General features: G+C 38.7%; 1 protein-coding gene across 1 annotated transcript in view; it reads right to left on the reverse strand.

The window, feature by feature from the left end:
• The window catches only part of gabbr2 (gamma-aminobutyric acid (GABA) B receptor, 2), a 292,021-nt gene that overhangs the window by 85,475 nt on the left and 178,824 nt on the right, over positions 1–27,722 (reverse strand). The window contains exons 9-13 of the mRNA XM_047384121.1: positions 20,978–21,058; positions 19,734–19,884; positions 19,287–19,419; positions 12,270–12,377; positions 1,990–2,112 (exon numbers count right to left, since the gene is read on the reverse strand). Coding sequence (XP_047240077.1) covers positions 1,990–2,112; positions 12,270–12,377; positions 19,287–19,419; positions 19,734–19,884; positions 20,978–21,058 — 596 coding nt within the window. The remainder of the gene's footprint in view (positions 1–1,989; positions 2,113–12,269; positions 12,378–19,286; positions 19,420–19,733; positions 19,885–20,977; positions 21,059–27,722) is intronic.

A 27,722-nucleotide genomic window follows, 5' to 3' on the forward strand; every position in this document is an offset into this window, starting at 1 on the left:
GAGCCCAGGGCCTCTTAGTATGATCAAACTCCATAGGGAGCCCATATAGATATACTGGCTATAATATTTTCAAAATAAGATAACTTGAAATCATAAATTATCATTTAAAAATTATGGCTTGCACTTTAATGTGTTAATTCAAATTAGTAACTACAGAAAAATACATGGAAAGGAAATTAATGCATATAATTGCACTGTGGAATGAAAACCCATATGCTGTCTGAACTAAATAGCTGTAAATAGCTGTCTGATTGGAAGTGAATGCAGCACATTATAATCTACAAGCTACATAGTGCTTCCTCTCTGTTCCTCTGTTTGTTTTGTGGCATGGAAATCAGAAAATATCAGTGAGATATCATGAGACATCCAGAAGAAACCGCTGAATACATGTCAGTGTTGGAATGCTAGCAAGCTTTCAATCCCAGATGTTTTTCTGTTTGTATTCCGTTGCTGTTTGGTAAATAATGCAGAGTTCAGATGGTGGTTGATGCGTTAAAAATGCATTTCATGTAGAGGATTTATACAATGGGTTTCCACCAAAATGTAATGACTTTGAAGTTTGACACAGAGAGAGGTTTAAAACTTCTGAATATAGAGTTAAATGTTTTCCTTTCTTTTCAAAATAGCTGTAGGATTTAAGACTATAAAGCTGGTGGTGTTCTTGTCCTAAGACATTTTAAATTTAACTGCTTCTTAATCTGTATGGATAGATAAACCATAGCATAAAAGCAAAACCTAAAAATGTCAGTTTCCAGTAAATCTAGATAGAAATTGCTGCACATTATTAAAATACAAATTGTATATGGCAATTTATTGATTTTGTTAACAACTAATGTTAACAAAATTTATTGGAATTGAAAAACTTAATCATCTAAACTATTTACAAAGCCAGTAATTAATATTATATTTTTGTATTACCTCCAACCACAAATACAATTCATCTGGGTTAGGGTCCTGTGGAATTGAGGGCATATAAGCTTTTAATTCCTCACCAAGGCTGAACAGAAAATAAATTCTGACCCCAAAACCTAATCAACATTAAAATGATCCACATTTAAAATGGGTTATGGTCCATCTCTGCTAAAATCTTCCTGGAAATCCTTAATATTTCAAGTAATATCGAAAAAAGTCTCAGGTTGTAATTTTCCAAGGTAATTTTTTGTCTCTCTCTGACATAAGCAGCATTTATTACGTTAAACGTATTGGATGAATGTACCTTAATGTGAGTTGGAATTCATTCACTCCCATAGCAAATGAGAATTAAACATTGATTGTCCCACAGAGCATCTAATCTTTGCCATAGCTCTGTACGACTCTCTCTTAGCTTCAGGCAAATAATTTTTTTCGGGTACCAACTAAGAAACTGTTCTGCAATTTCTATAAATTGTGCACTTTTGCCTCTAGCCATAAAATATAATGCCTTTAAAAAATAACACTCCTGTCAATGTTCCTTTTGCATATGCAGCTGAAAATATTCCCCTATCATTTCCTCCAGTGTTATAAAGTAGCCTACAGTCTGCACTTCATAATATGCTAATTCATCACACAGTCATTTGTTAATAATTCAATACACATTACACACCATCACTTTCTAAAATCAGCACTACTGTATGTTTCCTATGGAAGATAGCTGACTTCTCATGGTATAGCAGTGGTATTATCTCATCCAACAACCTCTCCGGCAGAATGATTATGATGCTAAAAGCATGTTTTCCGCTGGCCCTTGCCAATATCTCCCATTGAAACTGGCAAACATCCGGGAACGGAATGAGCACAGAAGGCAACAATGGCTCACGTCCTGCCCCAAAAATAACAACAACCACAAGAAAAGAAAATGCTCTCGCTAAAGTTTAATGAAGACCTTTGCCTTACTCAATATAACTCAGTGTTACTCACTCAGACTCTCTTTGCCAGGAAAAGCCTTGTCAGACTGACACAAAAATATCGTTTAGCGCACAGGAAGAGAAAGATGATCTAATGCACTCTGACCTCTAAGCTGTATTCCTCCACGGTTCTCCTGAGAGGGTCCACGATCTGCCAGCAAATAAGAATGCATAAGTCGATAAGCAGCATCCCACCGACAATAATCAACAGTTTCTGGTCCTTTATGATCTGTAGAGGAAGAAAAAGATTATATGTTTGTATTAGTAAAATAGCACAACATCTGCTCATCACAAAGGCATGTAAAACAACACATTGTACCTACCCTATTTATTCAGTCAAAACACTTTAATTTTGGGTTATGACCAAGATCTTCACTGCCTTCTCTTACAATATTTAATGGTTTATTTTCTACTCCTAATAGTGTAAAAAACACAAATCCCACACTTTCTGTAGACCTACTGGTCAATAACCAATAAGATGTTTTGTCAGCTAACCAGATTCTGTCGCATTAAAGGGGACCAAAGCTGAGCCAGTGCTGCTCACAACTAAAACTCCTCTTCTGTACTCTGAACTTTGGAAGGATGAAAGCCATGATATGTTTGTGATCTTCATTTATAATAGCATTTGACTGACTGAAACCATCAATCAAAAGAAAGGTCAGCAGAAGACAGGGTCGGGATCTGTTTGCAAAGTATCATATAGTTTAGATGCAGCTAGCACAGGTGTCCACTTCCCTGGTGGGCTCAGAACGAGGGAGTGTCTTTTGATCTGCTGCCTTTTGATGATGCAAAGGCCGAGCAAATGTGGCCAAAGCAAGACAAGGACAATTGAAAGCTCTTAGTGGGATTCACAGCTTCTTCATTAGGTGTGTCAGATTTATTGCAGGAAGATGTATACTAAATATCCATCAGGAATGTAGAAATGTGTGGACCAAATAAAAAATGTGCATGCAAAAAAGCATGAATGCATGTATTTGGTTTGGACTGTTTTGAGAAGAAAACCTTTATCCCTATATTGTTGCCACAGGGTTATCTCTCACTGAGACAATGAAAAAAGAAACTTTCATGTTGAGTACATTGATTATTATGAACAAATCTGACATGAAAAAAAACTTTGTTCATATTGCCATGCACTCTAAGATAGTACTCAAGTTCTCTGGAAAGGAACTCACCCACTGCATAATGGAACCTCCACCATACTTAACAGTGAGCATGAGGTGGTTGTCCATCTATTCTTCTTTTCCTTTACATCAGAACCACCTGATTTTTTTGTTTTCAAAAAATTTCTTCTCTGGCAAAACAGAATTTATTTTCGGAAATTTCTATCAATCAACTGGTAAATCTGATCATTGTTATGAAGGTTGTTATGGTGACCCTCCAAAATGTTTCCTAACTAATTTATATGGAGGTTTTTTTTTAACTGTCTTACCATCAATACTGAAGCATAGCTAAGATGGACCTCTGTGTCTATGATATTTAGACTCAGGGAAACAGGAAGGTTCTGTTAAGTCAAGTCAAGTCAAGTTTATTTGTATAGTGCTCTTCAGCAACAAGGCGCTCAAGGCGCTGTACATAAGGAAAAACATTACAATGATATAGAAAATCCAACAACAGAGGTAATTAAAAAAATAAAGAGAATAGAATGATGGATAAGAAAACAAAAGGAAAATTGGACTGAAAACTTAACTAATAATGTTTAGATAACACATTCAAAGACCACTCTAAACAAATACGTTTTTAATCTTGATTTAAAGCAACTTAGGGTTTTGGCGCTTTTACAGTTATCTGGCAGTTTATTCCAGATTAGTGGAGCATAAGAACTAAAAGCTGCTTCTCCATGTTTGGTTCTGGTTCTGGGTATGCAGAGTAGATTTGAGCCAGAAGACCTGAGAGGTCTGGGTGGTTGATACACTGACAACAAGTCTGTAATGTATTTTGGTGCGAAGCCATTCAGTGATTTATAGACTAACAGAAGTATTTTAAAGTCTATTCTCTGAGCTACAGGGAGCCAGTGTAGGAACTTTAGAACCGGGGTGATGTGGTCCACTTTCTTAGTTCTGGTGAGGACGCGGGCAGCAGCGTTCTGGATCAGCTGAAGCTGTCTGATCGACTTTTTAGGCAGACCTGTGGAGACACCGTTGCAGTAATCAATTCTACTAAAGATGAACGCATTAATTGTTTTTTCAAGGTCCTGCTGAGACATTAGTCCTTTAATCCTGGAGATGTTCTTTAGGTGATAGAAGGCTGACCTTATTACTGTCTTTATGTGCCTCTGAAGGTTCAGGTCTGAGTCCATAACTACATCTAGGTTTCGAGCCTGACTGGTGGTTTCTAGCTGTATTAACTGAAGCTGTGTGCTAACTTTTAAACACTCTTCGTTTGGTCCAAAGATTATTTCTTCAGTTTTGTTTTGATTCACCTGAAGAAAATGTTGGCCCATCCAAGCATTGATTTCTTCTAAGCATTTACCCAGCGCTTGAATGGGTTCATGGTCACCTGGTGACATCGTAACATATAGCTGTGTGTCGTCTGCATAGTTATGATAACTTACGTTGTTGTTTATTAAAATCTGAGTTAGGGGGAACATGTAGATATTGAATAGGAGGGCCCTAAGATGGACCCTTGGGGAATGCCACATGTGATTTTTGTGGTCTCTGAAGTAACTTTACCTACTGGCACAAACAAATCCCTGTCCTTCAAGTAGGATTTAAACCAATTTAGTGCTGTACCAGAAAGGCCGACCCAGTTTTCCAGGCACTCTAATAAAATGGAGTGATCAACAGTGTTGAATGCTGCACTAAGGTCCAATAATACCAGCACTGTGGTTCTTCCACAGTCTGCATTTATATGGATGTCATTGAACACCTTGACAAGAGCAGTCTCTGTACTGTGGTGAGCATAGAAGCCTGACTGGAAGACATCGAAGCGGTTGGTCATTGTTAGGAAGTTGTTTAACTGCTGAAACACAGCTTTTTCAATAATCTTACTGATGAAGGGGAGGTTTGATATAGGCCTGTAGTTCCGTAGTAGCAGCTTGCCCAAGTTGCTCTTTTTCAATAGAGGTTTGATAATTGCTGTTTTCAGGGCCTGGGGGAAAACACCAGACAAAAGGGACGTGTTTATTATTTGTGTTAAATCAGATGTTATGACAGGCAAAGCTTTCTTAAGGAAATCTGTGGGCACAACATTGAGACAGCAGGAAGAAGAGCTTAGTTGCTGTACAATTTCTTCTAAGTTTTTGTAGTTTATTTGGTGAAATTGGGAAATTTGGTCAAAATCATTTCTAGTTGGAGACAACTTTGGTAGTGGAGTTGATGTGGATGTGCTGACTGCCTCTCTGATCTTTTGGGTTTTTTCAGTAAAGAATTTAGCAAATACATTGCAGCCCTGGTAGAGTGGAGTTCAGATGCTATAGTTACAGGAGGGTTTGTTAACCTGTCGACCGTGGCAAATAATGCACGAGCATTGTTAATGTTTTTGCTGATGATCTCAGAAAAAGATTACCTTGCATTTTTCAGTTGTAGGTTATATCTGTATAGTCTTTCTTTATAGATAATTTAGTGAACCTGGAGTTCAGTCTTTCGCCACCTGCGTTCAGCTTTTTGACACTCCCTTTTTTCACTTCTGACTGGTGGAGCACTTCTCCATGGAGACATTTTCTTCCCAGAGACGACTTTCACTTTAATTGGAGCAATTGAATCAATGATGTCCGAGATTTTAGAATGAAAGTTATCTACCAGCTCATCTACAGTGTTACAGGACAAAGTGAAGGTAGAAGAGTACATCTGGTTAAAGGTTTCAGCAGCACCTGTCACGGTGTGACATTTTGGACATTTTGACATTTTTATTGCCTCTTGTGATGGTTTATTTTGTCTAGATGTTTCTATTTGGGTTTTTGTAGTCATGTTTGTTTAGTTCCTTTGTCCCTCTACCGCCTCCTAGTGTTTTTCCTCTTAGGTTTTTTTTATGTTTTTCTTATGGCCTAGTATGGTTCATTATTAGTATTATTGTTATGGTAATTATTATAGTTCATTGTCTTCCTTGTATTCTGTAGTTTAATCTCCCTTTTAGTATCTGTGTGTTTTATTATGTTTTGGTAAATTGTTCCTTTGCAGTCTTGTTAACTAGTTAATTTCCGATTTCCTTTCCAGTTAATTCAGTCAGTGTGGTTAGGTTTGTTTACTTTTGTATTCAGGTTTTCTTTATGGGTTCTTTGTTTGTTCTTAGGTTGTTATTGTTGTTCCTATATTCCCTATAGGTTTCTCTGTTTACTTTAGTTCATGGTTATTCTAGTTTTCTTATTCCCCATTTCATTATTTATTTTTGTCTATAGGTTTGCTTGGTCTGTGTTTCTGTTTACTAGTTACTTTGCCCATGCTCAGTCTTTGTATTTGTTTCACCTGTTCCCTGTTTCTTTGATTACCTGCCCTTTGTTATCCCTCACTATATTAGTTGGTTTTGTATCATTGTTTGTGGCTGGTTCCTGTTTGTCACTACCCCGTTCCCTACCATGTCTATGCTTTGTCTATGCTTCGTTTGGAAACTATGCTAAATTTTTGCCTTGAGTAATCTGCAGAGTTCATGTAAGTTTGGACTGTATTCTTGCTTCGTACCTGCAGTGTGTTTTGCTACTCTCAACTTGCAACCTCTAAATAAAACGAGGATAAATTCAGATGCGCCTCCCAAGCTCTTGTCTGCACTTTGGTCCGACCCTAAACTGCATTATGACAGCACCATCCTTAAAGATGCGTTTTCTTATCATGTCTCTTTGGCAAACTGAGCCATCGAAGATGATGCTTTCAAAAATAACAGAAAAGTGGTCAGATAGAGCAACATTAGATACAGACACCTTGGAAATGTTTAGACCCTTAGTGATGATCAAGTCCTAAATATGTCCCTGTTTGTGCGTTTGCTGTTTAACATGTTGAGTAAAACAAATATTTCTAAGAGTGTCACATAGATCTATTGTACTTCTGTCTTCAGGATTGTCCATGTGAATGTTGAAGTCTCCCACAATAATTAAACAGTCATAATCAACACAAATCACAGATAAAAGCTCATTAAAATCACTGAAAATGTTTGTTTTGGACTTAGGAGGCCTGTAAATATTCAAGAATATGGTTCGGACCAGGATCTTTACCTGGAGAGCCAAATATTCAAAAGAGTCAAATTTGCCCAGAAATACTTTTTTACACTTTAGTAAATCTTTAAACAAAGTGGCCACCCCTCCACCTTTTCTTTGCTGTCTGCTCTCACAAAGAAAATTGTAGTTTGGAGACGTCGCCTCTATCAGAATGGGAGCTTCATTAAATTCATGTAACCATGTTTGTTAAAAACATAACATCAAGATCGTGGTCAGTAATGAAGTCATTGATTAAAAATGATTTTCCTGACAGAGATCTAATGTTCAATAAAGCCAGTTTATATGACGTAGTTGCTGATATTAACTCTGTTTCTGGTTGTACCTGACAGTGTATGGCTTTTTTTGATTGTTTATTACTGTCTCTTATCCTTTTGGCTTTGTTCTTTCTGTCACATATAAGCACAGAGATTTTTCAACTATCTCCTATTAGGGGCCCAAGTTAACTTCTGTGTTTTTCTTGTTGCAGACGTTTTTAATCCCATCCACAGCTGTGCTGCTCACTATTAGGGTTCTTGGTCCGGTGGGGCGCTTTTTCTCTGGCAGCTTAGGAAAAGGCTGTTTAGAATGAAGGTTGTTCTCAAACCTTTTATTGTTCTCAGAAGATGGATCATTTTCCTTGTTTTCATTTTGTGGGAAAATTTGTTTTGGAGGGGAATTCCCTTATTTCCAGCTGTCTGACTCCTATCAGTTGTTGTGACAGCAGCTCACTGTTGAAGTCTCCTTTTCCCAGGGGAAACGGGGGCCTTTCTCTGTAATTCTGGCCATTCTAATGTATTTAATTGCTGAGATCTTCCAGTGAGTCGTTCACCTTGATTTTTTGGGCATGCGCCTAAAACATGCCAGGGGGGTCTGCCGGTAGGTTTATTCTCAGTGTTCTGATTGCCGGCTGAGTCGTTGAGCTGGCTGTGACTGTTTGGGATCACAGGAAGAGTTGAATCATCGTTGTACCCCATATTCACCTCCACATTCACTTTTAGTCGATGGATTTTCATCTCCAAAACAGACAATTTCTGTAAAGGTTTGTCGAAGTCCTCTGTGGTGAAGGGAGGCATTTTGTGCTCATTAGCTGGCGTCAACTTGTCCTTCTTTCGAGTTCGATTATAAAAACATCAAAATCCTTTAGAAAAAAAATTAAAATAAGAATAATCCTTGGGAGTCACTGGTAAGAAGTAGTTTTAGTCCAATATTTCCATAATTTTGGCTAAGACATAAAAAGTTAGGAGTAAAAGAAAGCAAGCAAGCAGGGAGCTTAGGAGAAAAGTGTCTGAGCACGCAGAGAGGCGGAAGTTAAGTTTCAACTGAAACACCAAAGCATAATTTTAAGAAATGCTGTAGATACATGTATTTAATTTGATTAATTAGGACTGCCAACAATTGCAACAACACTGACAAAAAAATTCATCACTGAGGGGATTTTCCTCACTGAATACAAATTGAATTTAGCATTTATGAAATCTTCAGTTTTTGATTGCTACTGCAATAAAAAAAATGCCCATTAATGTGGACAAGAGTGTTTGTTAGGTCCATTTAAATCTCATTTAACACCACAATATCTAAACACCAAAAATATTAAATTAACTGTTCCAAAATCATCAGAGTTTATAATGGGATTTTACCTGTTACGGATATTTTCGGGATTTTTTGAAAAAAAAAAAACATTACACCGCTATCTGCTAAACTCTGATGTGTTATATTGCTAAGAGACTCTTTCTGACAAATTACATATGTAATTACTCTAAATTAACTAAAGTGTTACCTGTTTTCTTTCCCCTAGCAATATTGGCATTCAGAGACACCATTTGTGTTGCACAGATTTTTCTCTCAAGTACCCAACTGCATTTTAGAAAAACTCAAACTCAAAGAAATAAAAAACAATGTGCGCAAAACCTTAACGCAATTGAAAAGAGAGAGTAATACGCTTTTTTCTTTTTACTTTCTAAAGACAGGACATTTTATCTACTGGCCCTGCGGCTTGACAGATGAATGAACTTATTAGTGGTTTAGTTGCAAAAATAAACATTCGGATTCAGTTCATTACAAACACAGAAATTACATAGATGGCTAAAATTTAAACAAGCCTTTTCAGGTTAGTGTCAAACAACAAAGAGAGGAGTTAGCTAACAGCATCAGTCTTCATCTCAGACTAAATGCTGTGGCTAATTTCTGAAAAACGTATTTCTAAAAAACAAATAAAAGCAAGGAAATATAAAAATTATTTAAAGTTGTGTAGTTACTTTCCAGGAAAAGTTCAAGATATCTTTATGCCCGCCCAGATTCATTAGCTTGAGATATATCCAAATATACTGGAAGTTTTAACAAAATTTAATAAGCTCAATAGAATGGGAAAAGATAAACTGAAATAAAATGCACTATCATCTGAACTGTAATTTGGAATTTAAAGCGTTTTGATGTGCAACAATCCATATGCCTCTACAATAACAGACTGACAGTGTGAAAGCTTTGTAAATGCAACCAAAGTTGGGTAAGAAGACTGACTAGTTGGGTAACTGACTAGTAACAAGACTGTTTCATGTAGGCACAAGTCAGTTACAGATATCCAAAAAAATAAAAAGGTACAATGTTCTGCAAAACAAATACTTGAAAAGTACAAGTAAATGTGATAGTAGTTTTTCCTATTACTTAATTCCATGTATTAAAGTCAAATTTATTTATGCAGCAGTAGAAATAATTGTTGCTTTTCTGATGTAAATAAAAGCAATTAGACCATGTCAGACATCTTTAATTTGTGTGTTAACATTCTTGAAACCGTTTTATTTTTACTCCAGGTTATCACCTTCTGACAATCACAATTTTCTCTCGGTCTATTCTGTGTGCTAAGTTTTATTTAGGGTAGGACACGTCACTGTCTCTGTACTCTTTAAAAACTGAACATTTGCTGACTGCAGCTCACCAAGCAGAGCCTTTAATGAACTCACTCTTGAATTGCAATCTCTTTCACTGTACAGAAAAATACAATTGATGAAGGAAAACTAGTCAGAAAGGGGTGAGTATTGCTGCTTAGTTTTCACAGTTTGAAGAAAAGATGGCTAACACTTGTGTCTGTCCCTCCCCTGACAGCAGTTGGCCGACATTTCAGGGCACCAACAGCAACTATCAGTCTGCTGAAGCCAAAGCACCTGCACTCAATCAATGTGGATGAAGTGGAACGTGTGTGTGTGTGTGTCCTGCACACAAACCCGGGCCCTGAACCAATAGAGCATACATCTTGAGTGTTAAGAGCTAAACTATGCAGCAGGGGGTGAATACTGCCTCAAAGGAAACATTTGTTTTGTCTTTGTTAGCAAGGGAAAGAAGGTGAGAGGAGGAGAAGTGAGCTGAAATAATTGAGTATGAAATGTCAGAGCAACACTATCTTCAAAGCGGCCAAACAGCTCTGTTTCCTGAAATTATTTAAATAAACAACAGCATGTGAAATAAATATAAAAGGTCAGGTTTAGTGTTATAAAATATCTTTGAAAAGCTATTTTTAATAAAATGTTAGAGGCTCTTGTCTTTTAACCTCTTTTGATTCATCATCCATCCGTGGTCCACAGCTTTCTGTTTCTTCATCAGTTCCCAGCCTACTTTCTGTGCCATTGAGGCCAGATTGTTTGTCGTGTTCCTTACACCGTCCTGCTTTGCTTTCCTCCTTCTGTCTCTTCAGCATACCTCCTGCTGCTATTTTTCTACACCCTTCTTACCCCTTCTACTCGTTCAGTCATGCATCCCCCTTTCTTTCTTTGTCTTCTCGTGTTCACTGCCGGGTCACTCACCCTTCCAATAATATGAACAGTTTTGTGAAAGAAAGAGAATGGAAGAGGGAAGCAGCTATTAATACAAAAGACCATGAAGATTTGCAGCACAGAGAGAGCAGCCGTTTATATAACTGGGCTAGTGAAACAGATCAGGCAAGTTGTTTAAAAGGCGATCTATATGTCTGTATCTTCTTTTTCTTCAAGGAGATATTTTTCAAAGCATGTGCTGCAGCCACCAACATTCAGACTTTTTATTATTTGATTCAAGTCTGGGCACAATCAATTACACAGTAATGTTAGGATGCAAGTATCCTGGTCCTCTCTAAATGTGCCAAATGATGATCCTCATGGCTAAATAAAGTCGTAGTTATCCTGTTTGGGGTTCAAATAAATCTTTAGGGCAATATTTAACCTCACCAACTTAAATCGGATATATGTGCAAAGCCTCTTGCAGGAGAACATGCACATTAGTGAGTGACACACATGTAAGAAATGATACATAATTACTAAAATCAAAGGTATTTTAAATTTGTATGGTTTTACAACATTCAGACTCTCCAGTGCTAGCAACTTACATAGAATCTGTAGCTTTTTTTAACAAAACAGCGGCTTACCTACAGAATAAATGCCCAGTACAGACCACAAACAGTCTTTGAAATCATCGTTGTCCTTTTTGTTGCTGCAGGTTAATAGCACTGGGTTTATCTAGCTTAGTGTAAATCTGCTCCTCAGAAACTTGCAGTACTGTCATGACCCAGATAAATTCAGGGTTCACAGTGTTTTAAGTTGCTGTTTGGTTACGTCTTGATGCTAAAATGTGCTTGTAATCTGGTGGCCTTAAGTAAAAATTCAAAATATTTTAGAAGAAGCAGGAATATGCCGAGCTCTCTATCCATCATGGGAGAGGAAGTGAAGGAATAACTGTTCAGCAAAACAATAGCATAAACTGGAGTCCTTTAATGTTTGCAGCAAGATACTGTAGACATTCTGTAAGTCTGTTGTGGAGAGTGAAATCTCTTCTGCCATCATCTGTTGGGGTAGCAGCATCAAAGCCAGTCAAAAAAGCTGAACAAGGTGATAAAGAGGACTGGCTCTGTCCTGGGGACAGCTCTAAAGCCTCTGGAGATGATTGGGCAAAAAATGAAGTTTCATAAAATGAAGAACTTCACAGACAAAACTGAGTAGAGTACAACAACAGAATATCTTTATTCAGAGGCTTCTACAGGTCCATTGTAACACTGAAGGTCCATTGTAACACTGACTGCAGTAAACTGGTTTGGTTTAATGGCTCTTCATGTATACCGAGGTGTATTTTTGAAGTAACTGGTTTGCAGATTAGCTACATGTAAATTTTCTGTGCACTTCATAATCATACACTTAGGTACATGTCCTTATGAAACTAGGACAAGGCACATTGCTCAGTGTTTTTATACTGTGTAACTACCTAGAAGCAAATATATTTTACTGAATAATTAATGTTTTCCTTACCTTTTTCTTCATCTTCACATTTTTGAAGATGGCATGTACTCTCCACGTCTTGGCAAACATGGCACCAAAAGCTGTTGTGTATCCAACAATAAGGATCCATGTCCGAACCTGTCAGAACACCAACACACAGTCAGGACATGTCATGAAAGGGTAGTTAAAGCTCAAACCAGCATCTGGTCTGACAGGTATCTAAAGATAAATTTGTTCAAAATAGTGTTGCAAGGCATTCTAAAAATAAGAAGCTGTCAGGATTATTTTTTACTTCCAAGAACTCTGGTAGAGCATCCTTAGCACAGGGTGCTGTCAGACTTCTGAGAGCATTTTATCTTAGTGAAAGCAGAAACAAAATGTCAACCTCTTAATTTTTAGCACAAAACACAAAGCTGAGTTAAAAAAGCTTAAAAATTCAATATAATCTAAAGAACCCTAAAATAGCTGCACAAAGAGAAATGAGTAGACAGTGGTGTGTAGCCACAATTCCAGTGAAGTTGGGACATTTTTTAAAACGTAAATAAAAACTGTTTAAACTATATGCATTGGATACACTACAAGGTCAAGACATATTATGTTCAAACTGATAAACTTTGTTGTTTTTTGTGCAAATATTCACTAAATATGAATTTGATGCTTGCAACAGATTTCAAAAAGCTGGGACCGGGCAACAAAAGACTGGGAAAGTTGAGCAATGCTCAAAAAACACCTGTTTGGAACATTCCACAGGTAAGCAGATTAATTGGATACAGGTGTCATGATTGGGTATAAAAGGAGAATCCCAGAAAGACTCAATTGTTCACAAGCATGGATGGGGCAAGGTTCATCACTTTGTGAACAACTGCGTGAGCAAATAGTGCAGCAGTTTAGGAACATTTATCAACATACAATTGCAAGAAATTTAGGGATTTCATCATCTTCAGTCTATAATATTATCAAAAGATTCAGAGAATCTGGAGAAATCTCTGCACATAAGCGGCAAGGTTCAAAACCAACAATGAATACCCGCGACCTTCGACCCCTCAGGAGGCATTGCATTAATAACAGACATCATTCTTTAACAGATATTACCAAGTTGGCTCAGGAACACTTCAGAAAACCATTGTCAGTTAACACAGTTTGTCGCTAAATCTACAATTGCAAGTTAAAACTACCATGCAAAGCCAAACCCATATATCAACAACACACAGAACCACGGAGGCTTCTCTGGGCCTGAGATCATCTGATACAAATTGGAAAAGTGTGCTGTGGTCTGACGAGTTCACATTTCAAATTGGTTTTAAAAATCAAGGACGTCCTCCGGGCTGTCGGGACCCCAGCCATGGGTTACAACATTAAAGGCCAGTAAGAACTTTCTTCTTCTTCTTCTTGTGTTATTTTTTGGCTGTTGGCAAATAACTTTGAGGTGTGCACAGTAAGAACTTTTCTGGAACTTTCAAAATAAATCGCATTAACCTACTTCCAGCACAACCAAGAACAAGAACAAGAAGGGAGTAACAACGGACGTCCAGTGACATCACTGATTGAAAAAAAAAAACCCCGGCGTTCCAACGAACAGACCTCTTTCCATGCGGATTCCAGACAGGAACCGGACAGAATTTTGGTTTGACTCAGTTCCAGTATAGTTTTGCGGTTCCACAGTCACCAATTCCACCATGGTTATTTATCTGAAATTGGGGGAATTACTTAAAAAAGGAAAGACTCCAGAATGGGTTATAGTGAATCATTATTTTGGAAGATTTAAAGATACTTTAAAGATACTGTAATTATATATACAGATGGATCTAAAGATCCATATAAATATATGTGATTGTGTATGGATGTGAAATTGCACATTCGTGTATATCATTGAGGTTTGTATTATTATATTCCCTCTGAGATTATTGATGACCACACTCCAGCCTGGTAGGTGGCGGTAAATGCACCTTAAGTTGGTTGCTATCCGCCAATAAAAAACAAAAGAAGAAGAAGAAGGAACCAGACAGGAGCGGCACCAAACAGCGTGTATGTATCTTTGCTGGCAAGCAGACATAACTCTTCTAACTGGATCCAAGCTTGTCATACGATCACATGCAACAAAGTTAAGTAATGATTTGCTGTTCGAGTATCCCGCATTTATTCAAATAAAGGGTGTAATGAGACAAGCGTGACTTGACTTTTCTTCTGAGGCCTCCAGAAGCAGTCCTAATTTAAATGGATTTTTCTACGGCCTGGAAAAGACCAGGACCGGGACCACATCACACGCCTTCCTTCCCACACGTCCAGGTAGTGAAAGTTACTTCGCCGCATCGCGGCCACTCAAGGAGCCGAACGTGCCTTTGTCGTACGGTTCAACCTGGCCAGCTAAAAGCCCTCCCTACAGCTACGGAGGTGCAAGCTAACCCTTTGTTTACCCACTAATGGATGTTTTCCTCAACGGCCATGACAACTCCTCCTTAGCACGATTCACGTAAGAGGTAGTATTGGATTAGTTTAGAGTTAAATAATTTAAATAATGTTTGTTTTTGTTTGTGTTGAGAAACTCAGCTAATTATGTGTTTTTAAAGTTAAGACAAACTTTATTCATAGGGTGGTTCTTAAACACAGAAGATCGGCCACAACGCGTCGTCCACGCTTATGCATTTCAACCCTTTTATTAGTGGTATCTTAAATGTATGTGTTTTTGTTGATAAATTCATTCCATGTGTGAGCAGAGTTTTGCTTTTCAGTAATGCCAGAGCTTGGCTTATCCCTTTCAGTTTTGTCCTAATACCACTGCATTATTGGGCTGGTATTCACAGGACAACGCTTAACAGACCAAAATGTTATTAGGCCCGAGCAGGAAAACTGCAAGGGCCTATTGTAATCGCAAGAATTCTTATTATTCTTTGTTTGTTTTTTCCGTTGCGTCTTTGCGGGGCAATTTGAGGACTTTGCCATGCACCAAAACGTGTAAGATTTTACCCAAAATTGTCCCCCACGTGAAATTCTTGTTCCATAATGTCGCTGTCAATGGGCATGGCCAAACCACTTAGCCACGCACCCAAACGTGAGATAGGCCCAACCATAAGGCTTAAAGATCTGAAATTTGGCACACTGCTAGAGCTCCTCAAACCAAGAAAAAAAGTTTCTTGGGGGGTATGCCCTAAAACTTACAGGAAGTCGGCCATTTTGGGTCTAAGGCCAATTTTTGGCCGTTTTTCATTTTTACTCACCTCAAACTTTAACGACCTCCTCCTGGAGATTTTGAGCTGTCGGCTTCATATTTGGTCAATATGCAGTTAAGGCATGGGGGATTAAAAGTTATCAAAATTGGGAGTTTTCGGACATGTTTAGGGGGCGTGGCCGGGGCACGAACTTGGCGTTCGCGCCAAAAGTGAAAAATTGCAATAACTTTCCCGAAGAAATGGCAAATCACACCAAAGTTGGCATGAAGGACGACCTTCGGGTTCCCGACGATCCTATGGGGTCATATGCTGACATCATCAAAGCCACGCCCCCTGAGAACAGGAAGTCACTTTTTTTACTGGGAAAGGTCGCTACCAGGCTGTCTACACTTAATCAACTTGAAACTGAGACAGGTGACTGATAACTAGTGGGTCTAACTTCGTTTGAAGCACATTGACTTTTCTATAAAAGGCGTGGCCCTGGTGGCGCGGCAAAGTTGGACGTCACGCTATGGCCATACCTTTGGCTTTAATTTCCACATACATCATCTGATCTGCACCAAATTCAAAGTGATTGATTCTAGTCCAGTCCCCAACAGAGATCTGATGACATATTTGGTGGGCGTGGCCTATTTCGTCCACACCGCCCCCTAGAAAATAAAAAAAATCTGCCTCAAGCCATGCTTTGACCGAGGAATCTGAAATTTCGTACACATATATAACTTCTCAGGACCTACAAAAAAGTATTTCGAGCATTGGTCCAAACCCCACAGGAAGTCGGCCATTTTGGATTGAAGTTGCCATTTTGACCCTGTTTTGGGCGTTTCTACCCCGCATATCTGAGCAAACTCCTCCTACAGCTTTTGACTTAGAGATTTGAAAATCACTCAGTATACTCTTAAGGCATTGGGGATCAAAAGTTATCAAAAGCTTTTTGATACATGAAAGCGTGTGGGCGTGGCCACGCCTCAAAATATGACTTCTCGCCATAAAATACAAAATTGATATAGCTCCTACAAGGAAAGTCACAGAGACCTGAACCCTTCTAAGATTGATCTACCTCTGGCCCTGAACAATATTCACTGATCAGATGCTGACATCATCGAAGCCCCGCACCCTGAGAACAGGAAGTGTCATGTTTTCCTTTAGAGAGTAAATTTTTTTTGTTCTTCACCTAATCAATGTGAAACTGTCCCAAGTAACAGATAACATGATGGTCTAAGACAGACGCCAGTACTGACTGCTTTAGCTGGAAGGTGTGGCTATGATGGCGTGGCAAATTCTGATGTTACGCCACGGCCATACGTTTGGGTCTAAATTACACATGCATGGTCCGCTTTACTCCAAACTCAATATGGTTAATCTTTGAAAACCTCCAAACAGCTCCATTGGATTACATTGGAATTTGGATCAACAGCGCCCCCTAGGACACTTCAAGGGCTATATCTCCCTCATACATCATCGGATCCACTTGTAGTGTACATCATCAGAGATCAATGCTGAACATGTTGCCACAGTCAATTCATGACATCATTTCAGCTCCGCCCACTAATAAAAAACTGAGAGCAGCTTTTATCTGGAAGGTCCGATTTACTCCAAATGTTGAATGCTTCTAGCCAGACCAGAACTCTGTATGACCGAAGATTATTTGACATGTTGCTCACAGTCCCCCTTAGTGGTGACGTTTGGAACAGCGGCCAAATTGGTGGCGTGCAGCCGACGATGCCAGGCTCCCGTGGTCGCTGCACAGGCCGAGTTGCGCTGAGGTGCGAGGGCCTTCAAGGCTGCTTGCAGCTTTAATTTGCTATTGTTATTAATATTAAATTATATATGCATTTTCATAATCACAACAGGGCCAAAGAGGAAAAGGACTATCCAGATTGTTATCAACAGAAAGCACAAATACCACATCTGTGATGGTATGGGGTGTATTAGAACCCACGGCATGAGTAGCTTGCACATCTGTGAGGGCACCATTAATGTGGACTAATACTAACAGATTACCAACTAAGGGGGTGCACACTTATCTAACCAGGTTACATCTTTTCTATTTGTTTGGCTTTAACCAGAGTTGTTTGTTTTTTACTTGATTTATGCAATCCTAAAAATATTCTGAAATATTTTATCATAGCTTTATTTTTTATATCACAAAAGCCTGGATTTACCTCTGCTTTGAAAAAAACCTCTCACAACAGAGCTTTGGCTACAAATGACAGGAAAAATTAGAACGTCTATTCACTGGGAGATCAGCTCATTAATCCATAGTACATCTATCAACCTCTGTGCTCCTTTGCTGTAGACCTACATCTGAAGACACAGGAGCTGTTTTGGCTCTGGAGCCCAGTTTCATCCAGGTTGACAGCAGCTTGAGACGTGCCCTGCCTGTCATTACCTGTGTCTGTGATGTGTGTGTGTGTGTGTGTGTGTGTGTGTGTGTGTGTGTGTGTGTCTGTGTGTGTGTGTGTGGCATAGTGTTATCTCAGTGGAAAATAGTTATCACTGTAATCAAAACTCTTTAATTAATCCAGTATCTACATAGTCACACAGTAGTGCTACCTGAGGGGAGACACTTAATGTGCTCTATGCTAGCTAGAGACCTGCTGTGAGATTCAATCAGTTTTCACTTGATCACATGGTGCATGTGAGAGGTTTGTGAGTCACTTTTATTTTAGTATATTTTAAATATATAAAGTAAAATAGAAACGGAACATTTTAGAATTGTCAGTACTCATGACATGCTTTATACTTTCCCACATTTTGTCACTAACTTCACTGTATTTTTGGAAATTTCATGTGATGGACCACAACAAGTTTTTGCATACAAGGTTTTCAATTGTTGTTTTTTTTTACAAATAAATATTTTAAATGTGTGACCTGCATTTTTATTTAGCACCCCTAAGCCAGTCAGAGTCCTGCTTGAATTTACTTGACTGCAATCACAGCTGCAGGTGCTTTGGGCATGTCATTATCTGCTTTACACATCTAGATTATAAAAATGTTGCACATTAATTTTTGCAAAATAGCTGACTGTATGCTTAAGGTGAACCCCAGTCCCAGGCCTTATGCCATTTTCATACATTTTCATTCAGGATTGTTGTGTATTTAGCTCTATCCTTAGACCACATCCCCTATCTCTGTTGAAGAAAATGATCCCCACAGCATTATGCTGCCACCACTGTGTTACACATCTGGTTGATGTGAGAGTTTTTCAACACACAGACCACAAATTCCTTGTTTTGGTCTTATCTACCACAATAGTTTCTTCCACATGTTTGCTGTGTCTCCTAAATGACTTGTGGCAAATTGCAACATGAGTTCTAATATCTTTTTGCAACAATTACTTTGTTCACTCTTCCATAAAGGCCATATATATTTCTTGTACAACTAACAGTAACTAACGGACAATTCCACCTGAGCTGTGGACCTCTGCAGCCCCTCCATTGTGATGGGCATCTTGGCAGCTTCTCTTATTAATGCCGCCTTGTCAGTTTAGATGGATGGCCACATCTTGGTGGTTCTGCAGTTCTGCCAACAATTGTTCACTAATGCTCTCTGACAAACCTCTGGGCTTTCACAGAGCAGCTGCATTTATACTAGGATAGGACTGTAATTACTAATAAGGTGACTTTTCAAGGCAATTGGTTGCACTTTTACGTAGGGCTATAAGAGTAAACCAAGCTAAATACAAATCAGTGCAACATCCTCCAAATATTTTTTGTGAAAATGTTTGAAATCTATGGATAATTTTCCATCTGCTTTCAAATTAAGCTGTAGTATTTAAACTATCAACTAAAATCCCCCCAAAATACATTGGAAATTGTGTAAACCCAAGCTTTCATTTAATATTTCATAGGTTAATAAAAGTTTTAAGTGGACTCACGGTGCACAGCGTCTCAAACTCTTTGTCAGAAACAAAACCTCCATCCAGACCAAATAGGAAAATTGAAGCATAGGACAGCATGCCTCCTAAGATGATCAGGTTGTTCATGTACGGACTGGACATCTTGATTAGTCTGAAGACGAAGATAAAATTAAAGTCATTGATAAAACAGAACAGTGTAGCTTTAAAAATGGCAATATTCTTATGCAAAAGAGATCTACAAAGACAAGTACATGAAAAACTTGTATGTTATCAGAATATACTCCCTTCTATTTCTATTACTATTCAGCACACATATGCTTCTCTGACCTTCACTCATCCTTCCACTTCTTCTGCCTTTGCATAAACTGCTAATTTACCTTATTCCCGCTTTTTACAACTATTCATTTTATCTTCACAGGCTAGCCCTTTTGTCAAGGTTGTACTGGTCTTTTGCCAGATGCTGACCTGTGATTTCGGTTCTTGATGTTGAAAAACAGGAAAGCTCCGGCCATGAGCATGCCCAGGATGGTTATGGTAGACAGGATGCTGTACAGTGGCACATTAATGTGGCGCCGTTGTAGACGAACAAATGTGCGATCTTTGGGAGGCTCCACACCTATGACACAGAGGAGGAAAGATGGTTATTTTAATACTTCTTAAAGCTTAGACAATTTTCTATGCTAAACTTTTTTAGAAAATTTTAAATACTGTGGATTTTCCTCCTTTACATGCATCTAAAAAATTGTGCAACTGCAGCAAATATTAACTTATTCAAGCTCAGCTTCCAACCATTTATGAAAATCTTTCTATCTGCACCACGGTGAGATTATTGTGGGTAAACCCGGCATTTTCTTGCACTTAGCTCTATTGTTTCACCCATCAATGTACCCATCAATGGCAGGGGAATCCTTTCTGCATTTACATTGGGTAGGGAATGTAAAAAGAAGCTTTCATTGCTGGGGCTTCTTTATGTGGGACAGAAAATGGAAGATGGAGCAAAAGAGAGCCAAGGGGGGAGAATAGCCAGAAGGATCAAACACATTCCAAAGTATGTCAACACTAGCAAACCCGAGAGAGAGGAAACATTAGTGGTAAATAATTTAGAGGCAAGAGGCTAGCTTAGGGTGGTGAATTGCAGTCATCATATAGGCTCAAAAATCTAGTTCATGACATCTAGTTGATGATATCTCGTGCCCTAGATATATTTACATGCATCATTTTATTAATTGTTGGATAACAGACTGCTAAAGTGTTATATTTAACTTTGGCGGTGTTTTGCTAATTCATTTACAGTTGTTTTTTTTTTGTAAAGACATTATGAGAAAATAGAGAAAATACCGTTAGTATAAGAAAAGAGAACAGGGATGAAAAACATGCAAATAAGCCGGCAATGACCATATTTGAATCAGAAATGTTCACAAGTCATTTTTCCAAGTCCAAGTCATGTTTTAAGTCTTTCACCTAAATTCAAAGTTAAGTCTCAATTCTCTTGGCTGAAATTGGCTGATTAGAAATTTGCATTAACGAGTAGTTGAACAGGTGTACCTAATAAAGTGGCCGGTGAGTGTAAGCCTTGTCCTGCCCTGTTTCAGCTACTAAACCCCTCTGAGGTTTAAGGACAAGTTGGAAGTAGGGGAACATTTTCTGCACAGAAAGATAGTCTGTAAACACCTTTACCCCTTTAATTTTCACAAGTAAAGTTGTCTTACCTTGGAACCTGATGGAGTTGTTCTGGAGGTCCAGGATATCAGCGATGGCATTGTACTCTCCCACTTTTACTTCCTGACCATCTGTAACAAGAAAAATACCACACACAAATAGGCATTAAAAGACAGGTATGTATTATACAGTGCCTTGCGAAAGTACTCGGCCCCCTTGAACTGGTCAACTTCTTGCCACATTTCAGGCTTCAAACATAAAGATATAAAATTCTAATTTTTGTGAAGAATCAACAACAAGTGGGACACAATCGTGAAGTGGAATGAAATTTATTGGATGTGTCAAACCTTTTTAACAAATAAAACACTGAAAAGTGGGGCGTGCAATATTATTCGGCCCCTTTACTTTCACTGCAGCAAACTCACTCCAGAAGTTCAGTGAGGATCTCTGAATGATCCAATGTTGTCCCAAATGACTGATGATGATAAATAGAATCCACCTGTGTGTCATCAAGTCTCCATATAAATGCACCTGCTCTGTGATAGTCTCAGGGTTCTGTTCAAAGCGCAGAGAGCATCATGAAGACCAAGGAACACACCAGGCATGTCCGAGATACTGTTGTGGAGAAGTTTAAAGCCGGATTTGGATACAAAAAGATTTCCCAAGCTTTAAACATCCCAAGGAGCACTGTGCAAGCAATCATATTGAAATTGAAGGAGTATCAGACCACTGCAAATCTACCAAGACCTGGCCATCCCTCTAAACTTTCATCTCGAACAAGAAGAAGACTGATCAGAGATGCAGCCAAGAGGCCCATGATCACTCTGGATGAACTGCAGAGATCTACAGCTGAGGTAGGAGAGTCTGTCCATAGGACAACAATCAGTCGTACACTGCACAAATCTGGCCTTTATGGAAGAGTGGCAAGAAGAAAGCCATTTCTCAAAGATATCCATAAAAAGTCTAATTTAAAGTTTGCCACAAGCCACCTGGGAGACACATCAAACATGTGGAAGAAGGTGCTCTGGTCAGATGAAACCAAAATCGAACTGTTTGACCACAATGCAAAACGATATGTTTGGCGTAAAAGCAATACAGCTCATCACACTGAACACACCATCCCCACTATCAAACATGGTGGCGGCAGCATCATGGTTTGGGCCTGCTTTTCATCACCTGGGACAGGGACGATGGTCAAAATTGATGGGAAGATGGATGGAGCAAAATACAGGACAATTCTGGATGAAAACCTGTTGGAGTCTGCAAGAGACCTGAGACTGTGATGGAGATTTATCTTCCAACAAGACAATGATCCAAAACATAAAGTCAAATCTACAATGGAAAGGTTCACAAATAAACGTATCCAGGTGTTGGAATGGCCAAGTCAAAGTCCAGACCTGAATCCAATCGAGAATCTGTGGAAAGAGCTGAAAACTGCTGTTCATGAACGCTCTCCATCCAACCTCACTGAGCTCCAGCTGTTTTGCAAGGAAGAATGGGCAAGAACTTCAGTCTCTCGATGTGCAAAACTGATAGAAACATACCCCAAGCGACTTGCATCTGTAATTGCAGCAAAGGGTGGTGCTACAAAGTATTACGCAAGGAGGCCGAATAATATTGCACGCCCCACTTTTCAGATTTTTATTTGTTAAAAAAGTTTGACACATCCAATAAATCCAATAAATTTCATTCCACGATTGTGTCCCACTTGTTGTTGATTCTTCACAAAAATTTTGAATTTTATATCTTTATGTTTGAAGCCTGAAATGTGGCAAGAGGTTGAAAAGTTCAAAGGGGCCGAATACTTTCGCAAGGCACTGTAACTATTTACGTTTTTTTAAAGTAATGGGTCCTCAGATAAAACAATGTTAGATGACAAACAAATTAAAAAGGGTTAGATAGATAGATTTTAATGGTTCCAAAACACCGCTTTTGCAGCTATTTGCAGAGAGTACCTCCTTCTAAGTACAGTATCAGTTAGTTGTTTATTTTATCTGAATGAAACCCAAAGCTAATGAAAACCCCCACAAAAACATTATATATAAACAATTCCTAGAAGTATTGCTATCTGATGTAAAATCGGACAATAAAATCATGAGGCCACATCTGAACTAGAATCTAAACAGAATTAACTGACATTAAACTGTTGCTAACTCTAGCCTGTTCTACCCAGAAAGGTTTCTTAACCACACGTAGAACAGTCTCTACACTTTAGTATTAAAGGAGGAATGACCCTGTCAGGCAAACCCTAACATTCACCTTCTAAAGATTACTTGAAAAATTGTACAACTGGTAGGAAAGAGAAAGCACATGAGAAAAAAGAGACAGGTTATTCATTTTTTTGTAGGCAACATGTACAACCTGCAGTTTGTTCAGACGTGCAAGTGTAAGCCAACTGCCTTTTTCTGTTATCACTCTCAAAGACCAATTGAACATTTTGGCAGAAGTGTCCTTGACAAGAAAAATGAGAGACAACATCATCTACCAGTGAGCCACTGTACTCCACTTTGCTTTCCTCTTGGTGAATTCATTTCGAAAAGTCAGCAATGGTTAAAAATGTCATAAAACGGATGGGTTGCAAGAATTAAATAGTATCAATCATTTTTATCATAGATGCAAAAATAATCACACAGTAAAAGATTATAAAACATCTTTGTGAAAATAGATGTCAGACTATGCTGTGATCCACAGAGTTGCCTTTTTAAGGTGACCATGTAATTACCAAATTAATTAGGAAAGAACTGTAGGGTGTTTTTTTTATTATCAAATGGCATTCCATGGAAACAAACTCCCTCCTCACAAAGTGACCAATGAGCAAATGCAGCATTATGAATGTTATGAAACATTATGAGCAAACTAGACAAAATTTTAAACAAGTTGCAGATGGAAATATGTCAGCCTGATTCGTCCTCACAACAAGCTTTGGGAGGAAAACCCCATTTTATTGACGTTTGTACATATAAAAGGAATTACAAGTGTACCACTTTTACACCAGATGTGATGAACTCTTCTGTCTCCAAGCCAATTTAGTATTAAAAAAACGTTTTTGAAGGAACAAAGACAAAAAATTGACTTTCAAACTGATTCAGACTGACCAGTTTTCAAATTATATTTCTTTTTTATCTTCATCTTCTTGTTACAATACAGGCAAGCCTGCCAACAGTATCTGTGACCATCCAGACATCTCAACTTTGGGTAGAGGTATGATAAATCAAAGGGTTTTTAAGTTAAAATGTCCTTTTCTTTCAATAAAAGATGGGGACTTTCAGTCTTTTTTTTATGGTTTTTGGTAAAAGAACCAGACCAAAAAAAAATACCCCTAGCTCGGTGCTTCTCTGTTTAGCTGATTCTCTCCTGGATGAAGCCCTTGGCAAAGTGAAAGGACTTCATCTTGTAACTGATGGGCAACAAGATGAACCCCTGAGATGGACCGAGCCCCCTGTTCCGCCCCCCCTTCTGTCAGTCTGTCCCAGGGCAGCTGTGGCTATAATGCAGCTTTCCACTGTCAGTTTGTGAATGGGTGGATGACTGTTTGTGGTGTAAAGTGGTTAGGGTCCTCTGACTTGATAAAGCACTATGCAAGTCCAAGCCGTTCACCATTTTTTCCATATAAACAAACCAAGTTGAAGCTTAATGAAAATGAAATTGAAACAGCAAATTAATTAATGATAAACTTTACTCTGTGGAGTATCAATACCAGTACAGTATACTGTATGCCAGTACAGTGTACTGTACTTTGAAAGTGTCCCCAAGTGCAGTCGCAAAAACCATCAAGCGCTACAAAGAAACTGGCTCACATGAGGACCGCCCCAGGAAAGGAAGACCAAGAGTCACCTCTGCTGCGGACGATAAGTTCATCCGAGTCACCAGCCTCAGAAATCGCAGGTTAACAGCAGCTCAGATTAGAGAACAGGTCAATGCCACACAGAGTTCTAGCAGCAGACACATCTCTAGAACTGTTAAGAGGAGACTGTGTGAATCAGGCCTTCATGGTAAAATAGCTGCTAGGAAACCACTGCTGAGGACAGGCAACAAGCAGAAGAGACTTGTTTGGGCTAAAGAACACAAGGAATGGACATTAGACCAATGGAAATCTGTGCTTTGGTCTGATGAGTCCAAGTTTGAGATCTTTGGCTCCAACCACCGTGTCTTTGTGCGGCGCAGAAGAGGTGAACGGATGGACTCTACATGCCTGGTTCCCACCGTGAAGCATGGAGGAGGAGGTGTGATGGTGTGGGGGTGCTTTGCTGGTGACAGTGTTGGGGATTTATTCAAAATTGAAGGCATACTGAACCAGCATGGCTACCACAGCATCTTGCAGCGGCATGCTATTCCATCCGGTTTGCGTTTAGTTGGACCATCATTTATTTTTCAACCGGACAATGACCCCAAACACACCTCCAGGCTGTGTAAGGGCTATTTGACCAAGAAGGAGAGTGATGGGGTGCTGCGCCAGATGACCTGGCCTCCACAGTCACCGGGCCTGAACCTGATGGTTTGGGTTGAGCTGGACCGCAGAGTGAAGGCAAAAGGGCCAACAAGTGCTAAGTATCTCTGGGAACTCCTTCAAGACTGTTGGAAAACCATTTCAGGTGACTACCTCTTGAAGCTCATCAACAGAATGCCAAGAGTGTGCGGAGCAGTAATCAAAGCAAAAGATGGCTACTTTGAAGAACCTAGAATATAAGACATGTTTTCAGTTATTTCACACTTTTTTGTTTGTATATAATTCCACATGTGTTAATTCATAGTTTTGATGCCTTCAGTGTGAAGCTACAATATTCATAGTCATGAAAATAAAGAAAACTCTTTGAATGAGAAGGTGTGTCCAAACATTTGGTCTGTACTGTACATGTATGTATCCTGACAATAAAAGCAGAACAATGAAATCCCTACATGTACAGTGTACATGTAAGAATTTTCTCAACAGTAGAAACTTAAATGTGACCACTTTATTTCAACTGTGAACCTAAAAATAAGTAAACAACAATATTTTTCACAATATTATTGCTAGAAACAAAAACCCTAGAGCACCAATAAACCTCTGAATGAACCTCTGTAACTGAAGTAAACTGAAGATGTTTTCTTCACATTTGTCTTCGATCAATGTGACAATGTTTTGTGTTATGTCATCCTTTGGAATTCTGACTTAAAAATATGCCGTTTTATAATTAATGGATGTGATATTTTTGTGTAATTTGTTGACTTTTTTTAATCATTCTTTTGAGCAAAACACACTATTGAGCTTTTCCCTGAGTATATTGGCAGCAGAAGAGTTGTTTCCATTTAAACTCCAGCCAAATTTGATAGAAAAAGAAAAAAAAGTTAACTATTATGTGATTGTGATAAATACTTTAGATTGTGATCTGAAACATTTTTGCAAAAACACACATATTGCATATCACCTGAATATACTATTGAACTCCTTTAAATACAGAATGACAGAGTTCATGGTTTCTCATCATTCATAGCATGTTGATTTTAAATATGAGGGAGCATGACTGAAATCAGAACCTATGGTGCAGAACTATCTCTCATCTCCATTTGGAAAGAAGGGAAATAGGAGTCAGAAACTGCTGACTAAAAAAAGACTGACAAGGAGAAATTGAGGATCACAGGCTGTGGACAGATGCTTGTGTTGCGTGGAGTATCACTGCCTATTAAAATATTTAAAATGGGGCTGCCTCTCCTATCCTCTCCACCCAGCTCAGGCTTTGGTGCGGTGTGTCAAAAAAGGGTGACAGATTCACATTTCATGTTTATGTGAGATAGAAAAGGAGTGAAGGTTAAGTAAGGGGCAGAGGAGGCAAAGAAGAGATGTCTATAACGTCAAGATCTGATAGAAGAGAGAGCATGCTGTTGGAATTCTGAAGAGAAAGAAATGATAAATACAAATGCATGCCACACTTTTCAAATTTTTAATGTCATAATAACTTGATAAAAATGTTAATATTAATTCCCCTTCACAATTCGGCACACAAAATACAAATAAAATACATTGAACTATGTTGCTGTAACATGACAAAATGTGAAAAAGTTAAAGGTGTATAGATCATTTTGCATGGTAGACCAAATGGATGGTCTTGAAATTACCTCCTTCACTAAGAGCCTTTTTTACACAACTCTATAAATGGATACAAATATTACTTTGGGTATTAAGGCTGTTTGTTTTACCATTATTTCGTTCTATATTTGGCTTGTAGGCAATACTTCCACAGTGAGAGTCGGGGTCACAGATCTACCACAGTTTATTGTGGGTCACATGAACAGTTTGAGAACTCCTGGTTAAATCTAAAGTAAGACAAAACCTTTGGGTAAATATCGAGGGACTTGATGAAATGGTGATGTAAAATTAGAGATATGACAGTTAAAATAAAAAAGAGTGCTGCTAGGTTTAGGTTGTTCATTAATAGAAATACTAAAAAAAAGAAGTGGACAGAATCCTACTTCAGATGGGATAGATGCGGATTTTAAGAAACCCTGAGTCTGCACATTAGCTCTGCCCCAAATACTTCTTCTGGTTTCACAGAGAAAATACATGCACAGAGTGCAAATGTGAGAGTGTGAGTGAGTTGTAACCAGCCAGAGGGATCAAGCCTCTCTGCAGTCAAAAAGATAAGATGGTTAGGCAGAGAGAGAGGAATCAACAGCACCATGCTTCTGTGCTACATACAGTCTAGGATGCCTGGGAGATGGGAATCCCCTGCATCAAGATCCGATCTTTTGGGTTATTCTCAGGAAATCCTGTCAGCTCAACACAACCACAGGGTGGTGTTGCTATCTGAAGAGAACAGA

Source organism: Girardinichthys multiradiatus, chromosome 13 (genome assembly GCF_021462225.1).
Source record: "Girardinichthys multiradiatus isolate DD_20200921_A chromosome 13, DD_fGirMul_XY1, whole genome shotgun sequence".
NCBI lineage: Eukaryota > Metazoa > Chordata > Actinopteri > Cyprinodontiformes > Goodeidae > Girardinichthys > Girardinichthys multiradiatus.